We start from the raw sequence: 18,332 nt of genomic DNA on the forward strand, positions 1-18,332 counted from the left end.
AGACTCCCTAAACATTGAGGCTCCATCACCACTTACAACTAATATTTAACAAGACTAATTTTATTTTAAAAAAACCTTTTGCATTGACATAGGTAAGACAAGCTGTGAAACCATTGGAGTATCGGCAACTCAGACAACTCAGACAACCTCGACCATCCTTGGTAACAAATTCCCATATATTTTCGCTTGAACATGAATCCAAATTGGTCAAAAAGGGACAATGATTTTCAATTGGAAGATATGCTCGCATAGATAATAAATTACACAAAATGAAGGGAACATCAATAAACATGCCACAACAGTCTTACTTTCATACCCACGCGCCGTAGGCCACAAATTAAAACAAATTTTCACTACCCTAAATTTACAATTTTATAGTATGGCAGTATCCCTTCACAATTTCTCAACCCTTGTCAGAAGGTGAAAGCTTTTAAATGAGACAAGAACCTCCTTCCATTCTTATGGAGTTGGATAATAATGTGACATGGTTGCTATCACCAATGTAAGCGAGGGGATCTACATTGCTCTTACTTGCAACCTTCACAGGCAGTGCAGCAACTTGTTTTATATTGTGTACTCTTGATTTCATCAGTTTGTAATACATCTCTAGGCAGACTGGAAGGAAACCTGTCCAGACACAGTTTTTTCAAACTCTATGGAAGCTTCTGGTGTGTCTTCTTCGCTTGGCGGCACAAACTGCCAAAAGAGAGGCAGGTATTTTTCCCACTCTTTCAGAATAGCAGAGCCTTTGCTGCTCCCAGTTTTCTCCTTCAAAAGGTATAATGAGATTGCATTAAGTTCTCGTACTGACAAATTGAGGACAAGAAAATTATGTATGTTTTGATATATTTGTAAGCATTTTATTTGAGTGAGTTCCTTACAACATGGGCTTCTATGAGACTCTTCAGCTGTACCTCCCCTGCGGGTGTAGTCACTCTCTGAATTTTCACAATCTCCTTGTTTACCTGTTTACATTTTCATTCTAGTAAATAGCTTCATTTATTTATTTTTATTTTTGATAAGAAGTAAATAGCTTCATTGTAAATCTCAAACACTCAAAAAATTCAAATCTTCACAGATTTGAAAGGAAAACTATTGGAACAAACCTTGGGGATGAGTGTGTCATCCTCGTCAAGCATGTATGCCAAACCACCTGTCATTCCAGCAGCTACGTTTCTGCCCACTCTGTCAAAGAAATTTAAGAGTTGTCTTAAACATCTAGTCCATTCCCCTCAATTCGATAAACCTAGATAAAATCAGCAGTACAAAGAGAAAAATACTCACTTTCCAAGTACAACAACACAACCTCCAGTCATGTATTCACAACAATGGTCTCCAGTCCCCTCTACGACCGCCTCTGCAAGAGAGTTTCTCACAGCAAAACGTTCCCCTGCTTTCCCTCTAACAAAAATCTGACCACCAGTTGCACCATATAGGCAGGTATTTCCTACTATAGTTGCATCTTCAGGGCAAAATCCAGTATTCTCAACAGGAGTTACAACCAATTCTCCTCCAGCCATACCCTTGAAAGAAGAATTTGTTAACGGTGTTAAGAATTAATGGACAGGATTAAAGATCGAAGACACGTCAAGCAACTACTATCATATATACCTTTCCCACATAGTCATTAGCTTCTCCAACTAGCAGAATGTTCATTCCAGGAGTCAAAAAACATGCAAATGATTGACCAGCACTTCCAGTAAACCTGGAGGCATAGTGGAAACCTTTTAATTAGTATGTTTTTTATCCTTCAGATTGCAGTTTTCATCAAAAGATGATGTTAAATGCTATATTTTAGAATTTCAAATGCATCTGTAATGATAGCTAGACTTTACTTTATATTCAGCTGTCCAGCAAAACCTGTGTCTCCGTATTTCTTGGCAATCACTCCTGCTATGCGGCCACAAACAGCACGATCAACATTGTAAATCTTTATGGCTTTATTAACCACTTTTTCATGATCAATTGCATCGGTGATCTGTATAAGGAAAAATGTTTCAGAAAGTGCATCCATATGTAGAACCATCTTGGTATGCAGTTCCTCCAGATGAATTTGCATAACCGTAAAGGCACAGAAAATAGTGATTTTAACAGTGAACATTTCCAAGAACTGTGCCAGGACAAAAGTTTCCAATTTGAAGGTTGTAACTCAAGTGATATTGTAAGGCAATGCAAGATATAGAAGCTATTAACTTTCAAGAAATGCTCAGTGTCTAGCTGCTTTAAATTTTGCATTCCGAAATAAGACTTATTGTTCAAGAGGTGATCTTCTTTATCTTCCTCTTTAGTTGATGGATTTTCCTTCAGAAAACCAAGATAATCTTAAAAGATTTATGGAACAAAAGTAAAAGCCAGGAATCATTTTAATGAAAGCAAATCAATTGCTAGTGAAATAAAAGTGAAAAAAAAAAACAGAAGTACAATCAAAGAAAGCCTCTTTGTATTCTCACAATAAAAACAGCAACAAAACCTTATTCCAAAGATTTGAGATCAGTTAGACGAATTATGTTTCTCCATTCATCTCTATCCAAATCCAGTCTTTTGTTATTGTTGAGTGAATTTCACTCACATCTGCTTTCATCGTCTCTATTCATGTTCTTTTGGGTGTTCTCCTTTCTCTTTTAGGACCTTCAAGTTGAATATTTCTTCTAACTGGGGCTGTAAACAGCCTTATTTGAACATGCCCTAACTATCTCAGCCTACTTTATCTTAGTTTATTGCGTATTGGCTCTACTCCTACATTTTCCTGAATGTGATCGTTTCTAATAGTATCTTTTGTCTCCACTCATCCATCTCTGCTATGCTCAATTTATTAACATGATGCTTCTTGACTTCCCAACATTGGGCTCCATCAAGCAAAACTGGTCTTACTACCATCTTATAAAAAATTTCTTTAGTTTTGATTGTGATGCGTATGACAGTACTCATGAAGCACAACTCCACTTCAACCATCCAGCTCTGATTTAAGGGCAACATCTTCCTCATCTCCACCATCAAATATTAACTGGGCATTTAGGACTTGAGGAGGATGTTGCCCACGGAATTAGAGCTGGGTGACTGAAGTGGAGATGTGATCCCAAGCTTGGACAAAGGATGCTTATGTCAGGTCGGCAGCCGAATGTTGGACAAACAATTCATGGTTACATTTTTTTTATAACCAAGAATTTTATTAGAGTAATTAATAGGTAAATCAAACGAGCATAGTTGAGATGAGAATGTATAAATGGATGAGAGGCAAGACTCAAAGAGAGAAAATCAGAAACAAACACATCTTACGGAATCTAAGAGTACCAAATGGTTAATAAAATGAAGGGTTGGATAAGATGGTTTGGTCACATGCAACAAACACCATTGACAACACTAGTGAGCATAGGTGAACCGGTGCAAGTTGAAAACTTTAAAAGGATGGGGAATGGCCTAAATTACAATGATCAATGGAGTGTGGAAGGTATTGAAAGCACATGTTTTAATGGGGGATATGCCCTCTGACAGAATGGAATGGTGAAACAACATTTCTATGGCCAAGCACAAATATCGTTTGGTGTTTATCATTGATGATGATGATATACTATTGCTTATCAATAGGAACAGGGACGACAAATCAACACAGTGAAGTTGTAGAGACAGATGTATCAAGAGCATAACATTAAGTTTGAATTATTATATTCTCAAATAAATGAAATTTTCTTCAGCAGCTATGGATGGATCAAGAAAGACATTGAGTATCAATCAATGATTTAAAATATCATCCATTTAACCAGAGAGCATGAAATAGTTGTTACCTCTGGATCAGCAAGAAGAATGTCATCTAGAACGGGACCATTAGAATGAACATCTTGGTTCCTAATTTCAGTGCTGCTCCACTTCGGTAGCCCAACACTCTGGAAGCCAATCAGAACTTAAATTTGATGAGAATTTGTATAAGAAAGCTACGATAAACATATACATACTTCTCTCCAACCAAAAATGAGATGGACATGTGCATATATACAAGTGGATCCAAATAAGATTGTTTCTATACATACAGAGAGAATGTAACTGAGATCAAGCTGTTGAGTCTTCATCAATGAGATGTGTCTTGGTCTTAATAAATCTGTTCGTCCTATTAGGTCATCCATCTTTTCATATCCCAGCTGAGCCAATATGCCTCTTACCTGTCCACAAACTTAAGACTTCATTGACTTTTAAAGTAAACATATCAATGAAAGTGAGTATTATGGAGTAGGAATCCGAAATAATAAGCCGGTTTTTATAATGCAGTAAAATGATATAGTTGGTACTTTGGATTGGAATTGCCAAATATGGAAGTACTTCTATTATATAAAAAAATAGAGGTAGATGGGTCACCTCCTCTGCAACATACAAAAAGAAGTTGACAAGATCACCAGGCACACCAGGGAAACGGGCACGTAATTCTTCTCTCTGCCGTAAATTAAGTGGACACACACAAAGTCAGGATGGGTACTAGAAAATGGTAGTATAAAAACAGTTTTTCGAGTACCTGACTGGCAACACCAACTGGGCAGTTATTAGTGTGACAAATCCGTGCCATAACACATCCAGTAGCAATCATTGCCACAGAACCAAACCCATACTCATCGGCACCCATTGCTGCCGCCATTAGGACATCAACTCCACTTTTGAATCCTCCATCAACTCTCAGAATGACCCTTTCCCTAAGTCCATTTTCTATGAGTGTCTGAAAATGTTTAGAAACAACCACAGTGTATATAGATTGCCGGAAGAAAGAATCTCAAAAACGAATGTCAACATTTGATTGAGGAACGTCAACTAAACCTGGTGTGTTTCTGTGAGCCCAAGTTCCCAAGGACCACCGGCATGCTTTATGGAACTTATGGGGCTTGCTCCAGTTCCACCATCATGCCCCGATATCTGCAAAAAAAAATAAAACAGATTATTCCAGCTTGCAACCTGTTAGCAGTATCAATGCAGGAATACTTCGAATTTATATGATAGGAAACTTCAAAGACTAACAAATAAGGTAGGATTTTTCTTAGATCCATAGCTCAGTTGGTTGACATGATATAATGCAACTTTGAGGTCGTGGGATCAAGTATTAGGGTGGGGGGGGGGAGGATTTTGCTTCCCTTTCCAATATCTCAATATGTTACTTTTCAACTTTCAAAAATATTTCAAGATGTAACAATATCGACAAAACATTTAACACCTATCAATTTATTTTAGAAAGTTACTATTGTCACACCAACTTTTACTAATGCCACACCAGATGTGTGCAATTCTTTGGTGATTTACATAGGAATTGGTGGGGGCATTAATAAAAGTTGGTGTGGCAATAGCAACTCTCTTATTTTAAGTTGGAGATACACATGCATGGTTCTCAATATCAATTTATTTTTAAGGGCCAAAGATGCACCAGAAAAGCAGAAGTAATTTCTCATTGACTGTAACTGAGTAGATTTGTCAGAAATGACTACCTGTACTACATCAGCATTACCCTTTGCAACACCAGAAGCAACAGTACCAATTCCAGCTTCTGCTACAAGCTTAACAGATACCTTTGCCCGAGGGTTGACCTGTTTAATAGGTAGAATCAGTAACTTTTGTTTCGACAAATGATTCCAGATTTTTTTACTTATCAAAAAAATGTGATCAGACTTAGGATCCAATGGAACTTCACCTGATGAAGGTCAAAAATTAATTGGGCAAGATCTTCAATTGAATAAATATCATGGTGCGGAGGTGGCGAGATAAGTGGGACTCCAGGTTTTGAATTCCTTAGTCTTGCAATATATGCACTAACTTTTTTCCCAGGCAATTGGCCACCTTCCCCAGGTTTTGCACCTTGTGCAATTTTGATTTCTAATTGATCCGCATTGACCAAGAATGTTGGGGTGACGCCAAAACGTCCTGAAGCTACCTGAAAAGGATATAAAACAAGATAATTCAATTTTTGATGATATAAATATGCCTCTATTTTTAGTCATTAATATGAACTGAGATTGACTTCGCAACAGAAGAAGCTACAGTAGCATTAAGACTGTTGGAAATAAAACAAATATTCAGGTTTTGTATCATGACACCATTGACAATATCTTCCCACTTCCCAGGAAAGCAAAGGAGGCCTCACATATAATGTCTTTAGTACACTAGAAGATGACTTAGGCAATGTTCAGTGTCATGACCTGTTTGATTGCACTAGTTGCAGTATCCCCATTCTGAAGACCTTTGAGATGTGGAAGTGTTGGAGAGTAGCCATCAACAACATCTGTAAGTGGGCTCCAACGAATCGGATCCTGGATAAAGAATTCTCAACATTTTAATATAACATCTGAAATGAGCATTACGCTCTAGATGATTCAACGAATTATAGGACCAAAATATCATATATAAAAATATGCCTCGAGGAAAAATTACCTCACCACCTTCTCCCGAGTTAGATTTTCCACCTAATCTATTCATTGCAATCGCAATTGCTTCATGAGTTTCTCTTGAAATTGCTCCAAGTGACATCCCACCAGTGCAGAAGCGTTCAACAATGGAAACTGCAGGTTCAACCCTCCCTACTGGTATTGAAGGTCGGTCACTCTTAAACTCAAGAAGATCACGAAGAACCTACGTAAGAAACGGAGCAAAGAAAACCAATCATCTCACCAGAAGGAGAGTTACAGAACGAGGCACCGATACCCAGAGGCAAAATGTAGCATCAGTGTTTGGCATACATATATCACAATCCCTAATAAATTCTGGAAAGTCCCAGACTACAAGAGGCTAGAATTTCAAGCAATAAACAAGAAGAAACTTCAGTAACTCACATTCACAGGTCGATTAGCCAGGTGCTGCTGATAAACCGAGAAGGCACTTTCATTCTTTCCACGAACTGCTTTATGAAGTAGTTTTGACATCTCTGGATTATTTCCGTGATATTCTCCTTTTGATAAATAGAAGAATTGTTATTAAGACTTTTTCATATATGAGGGAAGATTATTCTATTTATCAACTGACAATAGTGGCTAAGAGCGATCTAATGATAGTGTTGACTTCGATCAATGCAGAAATTGATCCAAGTCCTAAAAATCTGATAAACCTCCTGAAGAAACTGAACATGGTTGAAAAAACCAAAAGTATTACCTCCTGGTCTGAATTGTATGAACCCAAAATTTTCCAGTCTCTTAGCTGTATCCTCCGAGAAAGCTTTCACCCAGAAAGACATGGATTCCCTTGAAAGCTGCAAGAAATATAGGTTTCTTCTAATGAGCACAAGAGATTGAAGAATCAAACGTAATATGTACAAGACGCACATTGATAAATAGTTTAAATGATTTTTTTTTTCCACTAAAAAATAGAAGTTTAAAACAGTATATAACAACAATGAGAACTAGTAGCTTCGCACAAGTTATTAATAACTTCTACCTAGCATTTGATATTAATCAAATCAAGTCCAGCCCTACCAACAATAATTTGGTTTTGTAACCAACACTCTTCTTTGCAATGAGTTAACTGTTAAGTCTGCATATGGGCAAAAATTTAATTTGGAACTTTGTTTACATCGTCTGAAGCGAATTAACATGTGAGAGTGCTCCAGTTCCCCTCATTCCAGCTGAAACTATGTTTTAAAAAACCACAACTATAGTATTAGATAAATTGTACTATTCCTTGATAACCATTATGATATGAATGTAAATTAAGCCTGAGAATTTCACTCATGTTTTTTTATTTTATACATTTACCTTTTTTTTAACTGAAAAATCAGCTCATTTACTAAAGAATTCATCATTTAAAATTAGTCCAGTAAAATTTGTAAAATTATAGTGAGGAACTCATAATTCCATAATGGCCAACCAGTCAAAAAAGAAAAATGGAAATTACAGATAAGGGGCTTACTAATGTTATGTTTCTTACCTCATCAAGACTTAGCCCACCAATATTTGAAACACTTCCACAAAATGCAAGATCAACAATCTCACTTCCAAGACCATAAATCTCAAATATTTGTGCCCCACAATAACTGAACATGGGAAATTAGTAAGAGTGTGAAAAAAATATGGAATAATAATCCAAGCAGTACAGGCCAATTGCATACATCAAAAAACATGACAAACAGAACTTAAAGTAAGAGTGGTACATTTGACAAACCTGGAAAGCAATGAGATGCCCATTTTAGAAAGAATTTTCAGAAGACCAGATTTAACTGCCTGAAATGGTATCAAACAATCAGCATATAAAGTTCAGTTGACACATCAAACATTGTTCGCATAAAAGAACTACTTCCACGGTTCCTAAAAAAAAAAGAACATGGAACGATTCATATATGATACAGGAATCTGAAAATGATTTATTTTCTTAACCTTTTTATTAGCAATTAAATCAGGCATACAAAAATTTTACACCAGCTCCCTCCGAAACATTAGCCTTCTACTTCCACAAATGAGCAAAGTAAATGTTCCACTTTAAGCCATCCTCAATGGAAAAATATCAGTCCATCCTCATTGGAAAATATCAGAAACTTCATAGAGGATAAAAAACCAAGAGAGTCTCTTTATAGAGTGGACCTTTATTGAGGTCCAGGTCACAGAGATGCTATTAAGCAACATACAAGAACCAAAATAATGAATAATGGTACTGACATAGGGACCAGATCCCCATTGCAACTTTTTGACTTTACAACCAAGACTCAAAACAGGTCCATTTGGGAAAAACATCATTTTTGAAAGAATTCAGGTTGAAGCAAGTAGTACGCAAGAAGGCTAGCTATTTTAAAGAGAAAATCATTTATAAGCGCACCCAACATGAAATTGCACCACTTAAAAGTAATCAGGCACATCAGTACTCAGTACTATGAAGGCAAACAAAAGTTGTAAGATGTCAACATGGAGAAAACAGCAAGGACAGTAAACCTACAACAAACATAGAACAATCATGTCTGCTATTTTAAGAAAGTGAAGTCACTCAAAAATGTTTTGGGCAAAACATTCTCCCCAAAGCATCAAATGGCATAGCAGATAAGGCAGTGTATGTTATCTCATTCAAGCACAGACCTTGCAAAAGTTCTTTTGAGCCTGTTCAATTGTAACAGTAGGCATCTTTCCATTCCGCATCAAGTTCACAGTTCTATTGCTCAAACGCCACTGGCGACATGTTTCCAGTGCCAAGTGTGGACATACAGCACTGCAAAAATAATCGCAGAAAAAAAAATATTAGCATTAAGAATTCCCATAGCAATGAGTGTAGAAATGTAGACTAAAGGGATTAAATGCTAATACCTATCTTACCAGCCAATACAAGCAAGGAATCAAAAGAAATTACAAGGGGCACAAACCATACATAAGCAAATAAAAGATAGATTGGAGTAGGATTATATATACAATAAGCGGTCTCTTACCAACAGTAAGATTGGATAACAAACACAAGAATAATTTATCTTATCACTTCAAACAAACCAGAAACGAAACCATGAACAGGTTGCAAGAATACACAACTAAAACTCTCATTCTCAAGAGCCGTTGCGTCAGATTTGTGGCTTGGAATAGCATTTTTTATTTAAGATACTTATACTACTGGGATGTTGATATGAATGAATTAACTGCTTATATTGAAGGAGAACATCCATGGTGCATATTATATGCAGTTGATTCGGTGTTGCTAGATTAAATTAGAAGGGGGCTAATTTCGAAACTAAACTATGGAGGGATACATTAGACACTAAGGGTTTTAAAATAACTAAGACCGTAACAAAATATATGCAGTCCAATTATAAGCATGACACATCAAAGATGGAGCATTACTTACGATTGATAGACGAGCAATACCCCAAAGAGACAACTTCCATTATTTACGCTCAGTTACACGTAAATTAAGGCATAGTTGAGAGAGTTGTAACTACAATAAGTATAAATGGTAAGGAGACAAATGTGTTCCCAGCTATGATTAGTGCAAACCTCAGATCGGCTTTGAGTCAATATATATTTGTTCTAGCTATAGATGAAGCAAACTACTCATACTCAAGAGTAGGTACCTTGGTTTATGTTATTTGCAGATGACGTGACATTAATTGATGAGACTAAAGAGGGAGTTAATGCAAAACTAGAACTCCATAAACCTAGGGCTTTAGAATATGTAGGACCAAGAGTAAGTGTGTGGGGTGCAACCTTGGTAATGACATACATGGAAAAGAAAGGTTTAGAAAAATCACAATTAGGAAATTCTCTGAAGTGGATGTTTTCGATGCATGCTTCAAATATCCGTAAGGATGGAAAGATTGAAGATGTTATCCATGGAATTAGAGATGGATGGTCACAGTGGAGTTGTGGTTATGAAATGAAATTCTAGTGAAGCAACGCAATCAAATTCAATGGCAATTTCGCAAGATGGCAGTAATATTGACTATCCCCTTTATGGAGAGTTGAATTTGGCAATCAAGACATAAAATGTACAATTTGAATATAACAGAGATGAGGATGCTGAGCAGAAAAACTTATCTAGATAAAATTAGCAATGAATATAAAAGAGTATCCCCAGTAGGTGATAAACTAGGGAAAACTAATTGAAACAATTCAGTCATTTGTAATGAAGACCAAACAGGCCCAACTAGAAGGAATGATGCAAGTTGAAAGTCATAAAAGAGTGAGAGGAAGACCAAAGAGAATGTGGATTGAGGTACTGAGGGCAGATATGAACGTACTTGAATTAACAAAAGACATGGTTTACACAAAACTGAATGAACTGAAGCAACAGAATTCATTCGTCCGACCCCAAATTTTCGCAAAAGGCTTTGAAGGATATGAGCAGATAGCACATCCAAGAAAATTGAAATTTTTTGCCAATCCAGACTAATAGAACAACCCATTTTTTTAAGTGTCCTTTTAGGTTTGGCATCTGATTCTTAAAAAAAAATTAAATTAACTACAAAGTCCTCTTAATAGTGAATGTTTGTCATATAACAAAATAAAGGAGCAAGCTTTGGAACCAAGACAAGAGTGCAATCTACCTGTATTGGTGTGGAAACAAGAAATAATATGTTCCATAAGTGAAAATGCGCATAGAGCAACTCCTCTACATAAATTTTATTTATCTATTTCCTAATTTTACAGAGAGTTATTATCCTTGAAACAGAATTTTTAAAATCAGGGGAGTGATTCTCTTACATAAGTGAGGGGATACTCTATTACTAACTGATCCAGATCACTTGGTCAACTTTAACCAAGGGAATGTGGACCAACATCAATTATGTGATTGTTAGTTTCCTCGCCGAAGGACCCATTCCCCCTAGAAGGAAAAACTAATAATCATCATGGAACAAGTAGACTGAACAACAAATAAAAGAGAGAGAATAAGGTAAGGGCGCGACACTGTTGAGCTCAGGAGAAAATAGAGAAACTTTTGATGACAGTATTTCTTACTTTTGTAAAACAAGGATATGAGTAAACAAGAATAGCAAGCATTAGGTCACGAATTAAAATTCTACCAGATATGGTTGATCACATAATGGAGAAAGTAAAATCATATCTAATTTAGAATAAGCTTAAAAGTGAAACAAAGAACAAAAAGAGCAGATACAAGAAAAGCTGTCAGAGAGATGAAAAATGACCTGGCACCATATCCAATTAAACAAGCAAACTGATGGGTGCTGAAGCACTGAGCAGTATCTGCTACAATGGATGCTGACATCCGCAAGCCATTTTGAATTAAATGCTGGTGAACAGCACCAACAGCAAGAAGTATAGGGATAGCAGGCCGAGTTGGTTCCTGATAGGAAACAAGGGAAAAACATTACTTCAGATTAAATACTTTAACCACCAGGAAGCCATAAGAAGAACACTCAACACATTAAAATAGAACAGAATCAAATAAGTAGGGAGGCACAGTGACTGAAAAATAGAGTAAAAACAAAATAGAGAAGTCTGCATGTAAACAAAATATTTTCTAACTTGATAATTGCACGTCAATGAGATACATTCAAAAAAAAAAAAAAAAATTGCATAGCAATCCCAACACCCTCCAGATCACAGATATTTCATGCATTTAGACAAAATCCATATCGACCCCACAGTTTAGAGCATGATGTAAACCCAACCCCACCACCCTCCCTCCCTCTACCCCCCCCCCCCCCCCCCCCCCCCCCCCACACACACACCCACCCCCCCACCAAATCCCTTTAATGTGTCTTACCAACTACAATAAGTGCTGTGTGAGGACTTCTGAAACTTCAGATTGGATATCCGAAGCCCACTGAAAAAAGAAGGGATTTTAATAGCCAGCAAGGTAGATGCAAATGAAACCAAAGTAGGGGTGAAAAATATGGAAGAATTGATGGCTTTTCTCATTTCTTTTGACACATGCAACTACATTTCATTCAAAAGGCATAAAGGTCAAGGAGACGTACCAGGCCATATAAAAAGGAATTTACATAGGGAGAAACAAAATCTTCAAAGAAATACTCCTAGAATTCTTTGCGACTCTGAGACCAAAAGAGGTCAGTTTTAATTTTCATAGTGATGTCAAGTAAAGATTTCCTCATTCTCCTAAAAAATTCTCCTATTCCACTCTTTCCAACTAGTCCAATTAACCAAAATAAGAATACCCCAGACTTGTACCTTTCTCCAAAAATGCAAAATTACTCCAACCATGAAACAAAGTAGAGACCAACAAGGGGACGGTCCAACAAATACGAAATAACAAGAAGAAATAAGACTACACCATGCTAGCAATAGCACAATGAAAGAGAAGATAATTAACACTTTCACCATTTGTTTACACATGAAACAAAAATTTACCATGATCTTTCTACGGGTGATAAGGTTGTCAATTGTTAAGATTTTTCCAGACGAGGCTGTCGTCATAAAGAAAGCTGCCTAAGGGGTCAAGCAAGGCGTGAAAAGATTTAACTTAAAGGGAACCATCATGAGTATTTTTCCACATTCTCCTGGCCTCATCACCCTGGGATATGAGACTGCCAGTCATGCAGATTCCTTCTAAAACCTGGATTCCAGTAAAGATCTCCCTCTAACCAACTCACAAAACTTAGAACCGGCTCAAGTTCTTTGTTAGATAGAAATTAAGACCCCAGAAAATGGCCTATAAGAGGGGACTCACCAAACCATAAATCTTCCTAAAATCAAACCCTATTACCCATACCAACCCCTTGAACCCAATGCCCCCCCCCCCCCCCTCCCCTCTCCAAAAAAAAATAATTAATAATAATAAATAACTTCACAATCATGCAGCATCCTAATCTTCCTAAACCAAGACCTCTTTTCAACCTAGGAACTCAAAACTTTTTTCCCGCTTCACCGAATGATATTCCCTAGCTTCTCCAATCCTCCCATAAAAATTTCCTAAACCTTTCTCCATCCTTTTGACTATCGACATTGGGATGGAAAACAGAGACATGAAATAGATTGGAATACTAGACAAAGAGCTTTTAATAAGGACCATCAAATAAAAGATCAGAAAATCAGAGTGCAAACTATAACATGAAAGAACTAAATTTATGCATACCAGCTCCTCAGAGCGGTCAGAGAGAACAAGCAGTTGAGAACCATTTCGAACAGCTTCATCAGCCAATTCACAAAGTTGTTTTAGTGCTTTTTCCAGTGAACCATCGATCCCTTTCCGAATATCAAAAAATGTGGGCAATACTTGAGGTTTCAAACGGGAATCCTTCATCAATGAATCAAGCTCTCCTTCATTCAACACCGGACTCGGCAGAATAACCTAAACCATTTATGTACACAGGTATACAGAGAAATATGAGCAGTATGTGAAGTAAAGGAGTCCACAAAAAAAACGATAACATTCATAATCTGGATAAAAAAGAGAAATTTCTACAAACCTGAGCAGCGTTTTCAGGTCCAACCTCTAAGATGTTTCTACGCTTCCCAATATTAACTTCAAGGGACATAACCAAGCCTTCTCTGAGGGGGTCAATTGCTGGGTTTGTAACCTGGCAGATACATAGTGAACAATTGAAATAAGATGTGGAACGACATAAAAATATAGCATAATAAGTCAAAAATTATGAAAACATATTCTGATGCACATAAACAATAGACCACAATAATTCCTGGAAAATAAAGTTAATGCTTTAAAATTTTAACATTTAGTTAACGTAAATAATCTATCTATCAAAAAAAAAAAATGAAAACAATTTACAATTTCTCTTTTAGAAGTACCACAACTTCACTTAAACAACTTCAAGTACAAAGTAGAAACTGTGAAAACCAACAATAACTAAGTGGTAAGAAAAATGAAAGAACGAGATCAGAACTACTGAAAACCAGGCTGAAACTGATACAGGAGACTACAAAATAAAATAGATAACTAAACTTTGCATACTTGTCTATTTTGAGATAAAGAGGATGGATTAGTGTGCAAAGATGAGCATTTTTTTTATCTCACTCAAATAGGTTAAAATAAGCTCACAGACCTGTGCAAAGCGTTGCTTGAAATAATCATAAAGCATGTGTGGTTTCTGAGACAGTACAGCCAACGGAATATCATCCCCCATGCAAAATGTAGGTTCCTTTCCCTGTGCAGCCATAGTTTCAATAACCATCTGGACATCCTCACTAGAGTAGCCAAAGGCCCTGATCCACCAAAGTAGAATAAGATCAGCCTCTTCAGGTTGTGTAGCACAAGAATACCATCTTCAAGTAAAGCATTGACAATCAGCGTAACATAGTATATATATAGTAGAGTTCGCCTGTGTCTACGGCACGAACATCCTCTTTGGGGTTAAGGGTGTAAAAGAGGAAAAATAATAGTTGGACGGGTATTATTATAAAAAAAATTGAGATTAAGGGGGTAAAGGAGAAAAAAAATATTAAGATAGAAAGATTATATTTCCACACCAACTTTTGCTAATGCCACCCCAATTCTTAAGTAAATCACCAAGAATTAGCACACATCTTGGGTGGCGTTAGAAAGAGTTGGTGTGGCAATAGAAGCTCTCTTAAGAAAGGGGATATAAGGAAAGACAATAAAGTTAGTTATTGTAGCTATATAAGACTTTTATCCCTTACAAAACTGTAGCAAAGTGGACCCTACAGTTGTGTTTTATTATATTTATATAATATATATACTAGAGTTTGCGTGTACCAATAGCACGGACATCCTCTTTGGAGTTAAAAGGGTAAAAGAGAAAAGATAGTAAAGTTGTATGGGTATTATTGAAAAAAGGGGTGAAATTGGAAAGATAGTAAAATTGGAGGGATATTATTGAAAAGCGAGGAGGAGAGGAAAGACAGTAAAGTTGAAGAGGGTGAAAAGGAAAGACAATAAAGTGAGGTAATGTGGACCCCACTCCACTGTAGCAGAATGGGACCCACAGTTGTGTTTTATTACATATTTTTAATAATGCCCAACCTCTGCTTACTCTATAAATAGGAAGGTGAATCAATAGACCACCAGTTGATTCATTGTTCCTTTGTTAAAGACATTTAGTATCACGTATTAGATATTCCTTAAGTCTACACTCGCTCTATTCCAAAGTAGGCATATCATGATCTTCTCCCATAAGGAGAGAATCTTGTGGACACTAAAACCTTTTTATTGTATGTTGAGGGATCTCGAAGGGAAAGAACAGGAATATAGTTGAAGGGAAAGAAGAGGTTCTTCAAGGAAAAGGCAATGAACATATGTCGTGTAACACTGTAATGAATGCGATAAGAAAACAAAATAGTAGAATCAGATTCGACCAGCAATATTACCAATGTTACAATATCGGAAATAAAGCCAAAAGAAATAAGACACATGCATGTTTCATATAAGGACGGGAACTGTAAATATTAGAGCTCCCAAGGGAGCATAGGTGCCACATCTTCATTGACTCGTAACATAAACAAAAGAACCCTTTCCCTTTATATAGTGACAATGAAGGTCCCAAGGTAACAATCTATCCAACGCTGAAATAATTGAGAACCATCTTACCATAATAACATAAAGCAATAGTACTATATAAATAATAACATTTAAAAACTAAAGTTGAGCCAGTATCGTTAACAATTACAATCCTGGAAAGAACAGTGCCAAACAGAATATATGGGTGACGATTTATTAAAAAAAAATGATAGATTTTGAGTGTTATTTCTAGAAAAGGACAGGGTTGAATGAAAAACGGGATTTCATGCTGTGAATCAAACATTTGGGATCAGGCATAGATGGTGACAACGGCAACGTTGAGTTAGTACTAGTAGAGGATAAGTATATAAGCACTCTAGTAAAATAAATATTTTACTCCATGACAATAAAGCGCAGCATCTTCAGCATAAAAAGCCCAAAGGAACATTGAAAGGGAAGCAACAATGTCAAAATTAAGGAAATCAGAATTTCCTAATGACAGAATAACCCTTACTGTTGGTGTCTTAAAATTGCATCATTGTCCATTATCGTTCCTGAGAGGAACTTGACAGGCTTTAGAATTTGCATATTTTCATTCAACCACTTTCCATAAGGATTTGACGTGGCAACTCGCTTTTTAACATCTGTATTCTCATAAACCTGTAAACACAAGCTTTAGATGTAAAGTCGAACTAAATATTAAAGTAAAAAAAAAAAAAACTACTCTAATAACGTTTAACAGCATGCTTGTGAAAAATAAAAACAGAATGAATTATGGTAAAAATAAATGGCAAGTTGACTAACACCCATCCCCTCCCCCCCACACAAAAAAATAATAATAATAATAATAATTGGAGATGCCAACTTCGTAAGCATCAACCATGCATGCAGATGTTTACAACCTTTGTACATTTTATTTTTTTTATCGGTAACCTTTGTGCATTTTCGTCTGCTTAATGTACTATTGCACAGTCAGCTACTATGTATGTAGATGTTTGATGTTTCCAACCTTCGTACATTTGCGTAAATTTTAATATAATATAGTGTGATCTAGCTATCAATCAGAAAAATTCACACACAAAGACACACCTTCCTCCTCATGTAGGGTCCTAGCTATTCCTCTCCTTGCAAATGCCCCAACAAATGGAAAAGGGTGATAAAACCCATTGACTCAATTTAGCGCTAGAAAATTCCCAAGTCTGCCAATTCTCAATTAGGAAGGAAATGGATTTAGAAAACATGGACAAAGATGAAAGCAAGATAGGCAATGGGACCAAATTTCATGTGACAACTAACAATGAATGAATAGATGATTAATAGACTCAGCATCATATTTGCACATCAGAAACTAAAAAAGGTCATTCCCCCTACCATGATATGATCCATCGAGAGGATTTCCTGAATGAAGCATAAATCAAACAAAAAGTGAACTTGGATGACACTCTAGGACCCCAGAAATCAAAGCTGGGAAAGAAAAGCTAAAACTGAAACAAGTGATTGACAAAAAGATTTGACAATGAATACTCCATTTTAGCTATCATCCCACACCCAACCATCTCAAGTCCCTACCTAAAAGGAACAAGAGAGATACAGGAAGTGAAACTAGAAACTGAATCAACCTCCCAGTCATTGAAGGCTCTTTTGAAACCAAGGACCCAAGACAAATCCTCTTCAGCCCGAACCATGAAACTGCAAATCAATATCCCATGCTAGGAAGGCATAGCAAGCAGATTTGGATATAACTCTTTAAAGGATGAAAAGTCACACAAACAATTCCCCTGGAATCAAATCATGTATCTCTCACCATCCTGGACATGATCCTCTTACAAAATTGGGGCAGCACTTTAAGGATACCTTTCCACATCCCAAAACCATACGAAAGACAGGTGCCCCACTCTCCCAACCAAACTCCCCTCATTGGGATGTAATGAGGGTGCTCTTAAAAAGATTCAGTTTCCCACCTTTAGAAAGGTCCTTGCTAAGAGCCTAGCCTCTTGCCCACCCTTTCAATCACCAGATTCAAAATGACCTTTTTTTTCAATGTGCAAGCAGGTCAAATGGCCTTATTTTTGAAGGCCGTCCCAATGGTAATCCAAGATAGGAAGATGGAAGTTGCCCCACTTGACAGCACAAGGCACCAGCCAAAGAAGCCACATCGGGGACATCTCATACGCAAACACCATACTCCTCTGAAAATTAACTACCAATCCCGAGACAGCTTCAACATATACTTTGTACATCATTTTCACTTAATATTGGCATTTATAGAAGGAAAAAAGTATACTAACATTTATAAATATCTTCTCAACATATATTATCTTGTGGTCTATAGCTCAAACAATGAGGGAATTGAGTAGTTATCCCTTCTAGGAAAAATCTGGACAGTTGATGTTTCTAGCCTAACATTGATGATAGTTCTTTTGGTGATCCAGATCTAGCTAGAATTGGGGATGGCTTTGGAAATGACTAGTGTTGAAGTTGTTAAGAGTGTTTTTGGGTCCAATTGGGATCTGAGA

General features: G+C 36.7%; 1 protein-coding gene across 1 annotated transcript in view; it reads right to left on the reverse strand.

The window, feature by feature from the left end:
- Nucleotides 1-203: 203 nt before the first annotated feature.
- LOC147397005 (ferredoxin-dependent glutamate synthase, chloroplastic-like) overlaps nt 204-18,332 on the reverse strand; it is a 38,874-nt gene continuing 20,745 nt past the window's right edge. The window contains exons 9-33 of the mRNA XM_086452373.1: nt 16,331-16,476; nt 14,405-14,564; nt 13,811-13,921; nt 13,477-13,692; nt 11,567-11,724; nt 9,018-9,147; nt 8,116-8,174; nt 7,882-7,987; nt 7,111-7,207; nt 6,795-6,910; nt 6,397-6,594; nt 6,165-6,275; nt 5,660-5,899; nt 5,457-5,555; nt 4,798-4,893; nt 4,502-4,699; nt 4,348-4,422; nt 4,026-4,154; nt 3,783-3,881; nt 1,836-1,978; nt 1,612-1,705; nt 1,285-1,523; nt 1,107-1,185; nt 882-965; nt 204-768 (exon numbers count right to left, since the gene is read on the reverse strand). Of these exons, the coding sequence (XP_086308499.1) occupies nt 607-768; nt 882-965; nt 1,107-1,185; nt 1,285-1,523; nt 1,612-1,705; nt 1,836-1,978; nt 3,783-3,881; nt 4,026-4,154; nt 4,348-4,422; nt 4,502-4,699; nt 4,798-4,893; nt 5,457-5,555; nt 5,660-5,899; nt 6,165-6,275; nt 6,397-6,594; nt 6,795-6,910; nt 7,111-7,207; nt 7,882-7,987; nt 8,116-8,174; nt 9,018-9,147; nt 11,567-11,724; nt 13,477-13,692; nt 13,811-13,921; nt 14,405-14,564; nt 16,331-16,476 (3,345 nt within the window). The 3' untranslated portion in view covers nt 204-606. The remainder of the gene's footprint in view (nt 769-881; nt 966-1,106; nt 1,186-1,284; nt 1,524-1,611; nt 1,706-1,835; nt 1,979-3,782; nt 3,882-4,025; nt 4,155-4,347; nt 4,423-4,501; nt 4,700-4,797; nt 4,894-5,456; nt 5,556-5,659; nt 5,900-6,164; nt 6,276-6,396; nt 6,595-6,794; nt 6,911-7,110; nt 7,208-7,881; nt 7,988-8,115; nt 8,175-9,017; nt 9,148-11,566; nt 11,725-13,476; nt 13,693-13,810; nt 13,922-14,404; nt 14,565-16,330; nt 16,477-18,332) is intronic.

Source organism: Akebia trifoliata, chromosome 8 (genome assembly GCF_017979445.1).
Source record: "Akebia trifoliata isolate Shusen 1 chromosome 8, ASM1797944v1, whole genome shotgun sequence".
NCBI lineage: Eukaryota > Viridiplantae > Streptophyta > Magnoliopsida > Ranunculales > Lardizabalaceae > Akebia > Akebia trifoliata.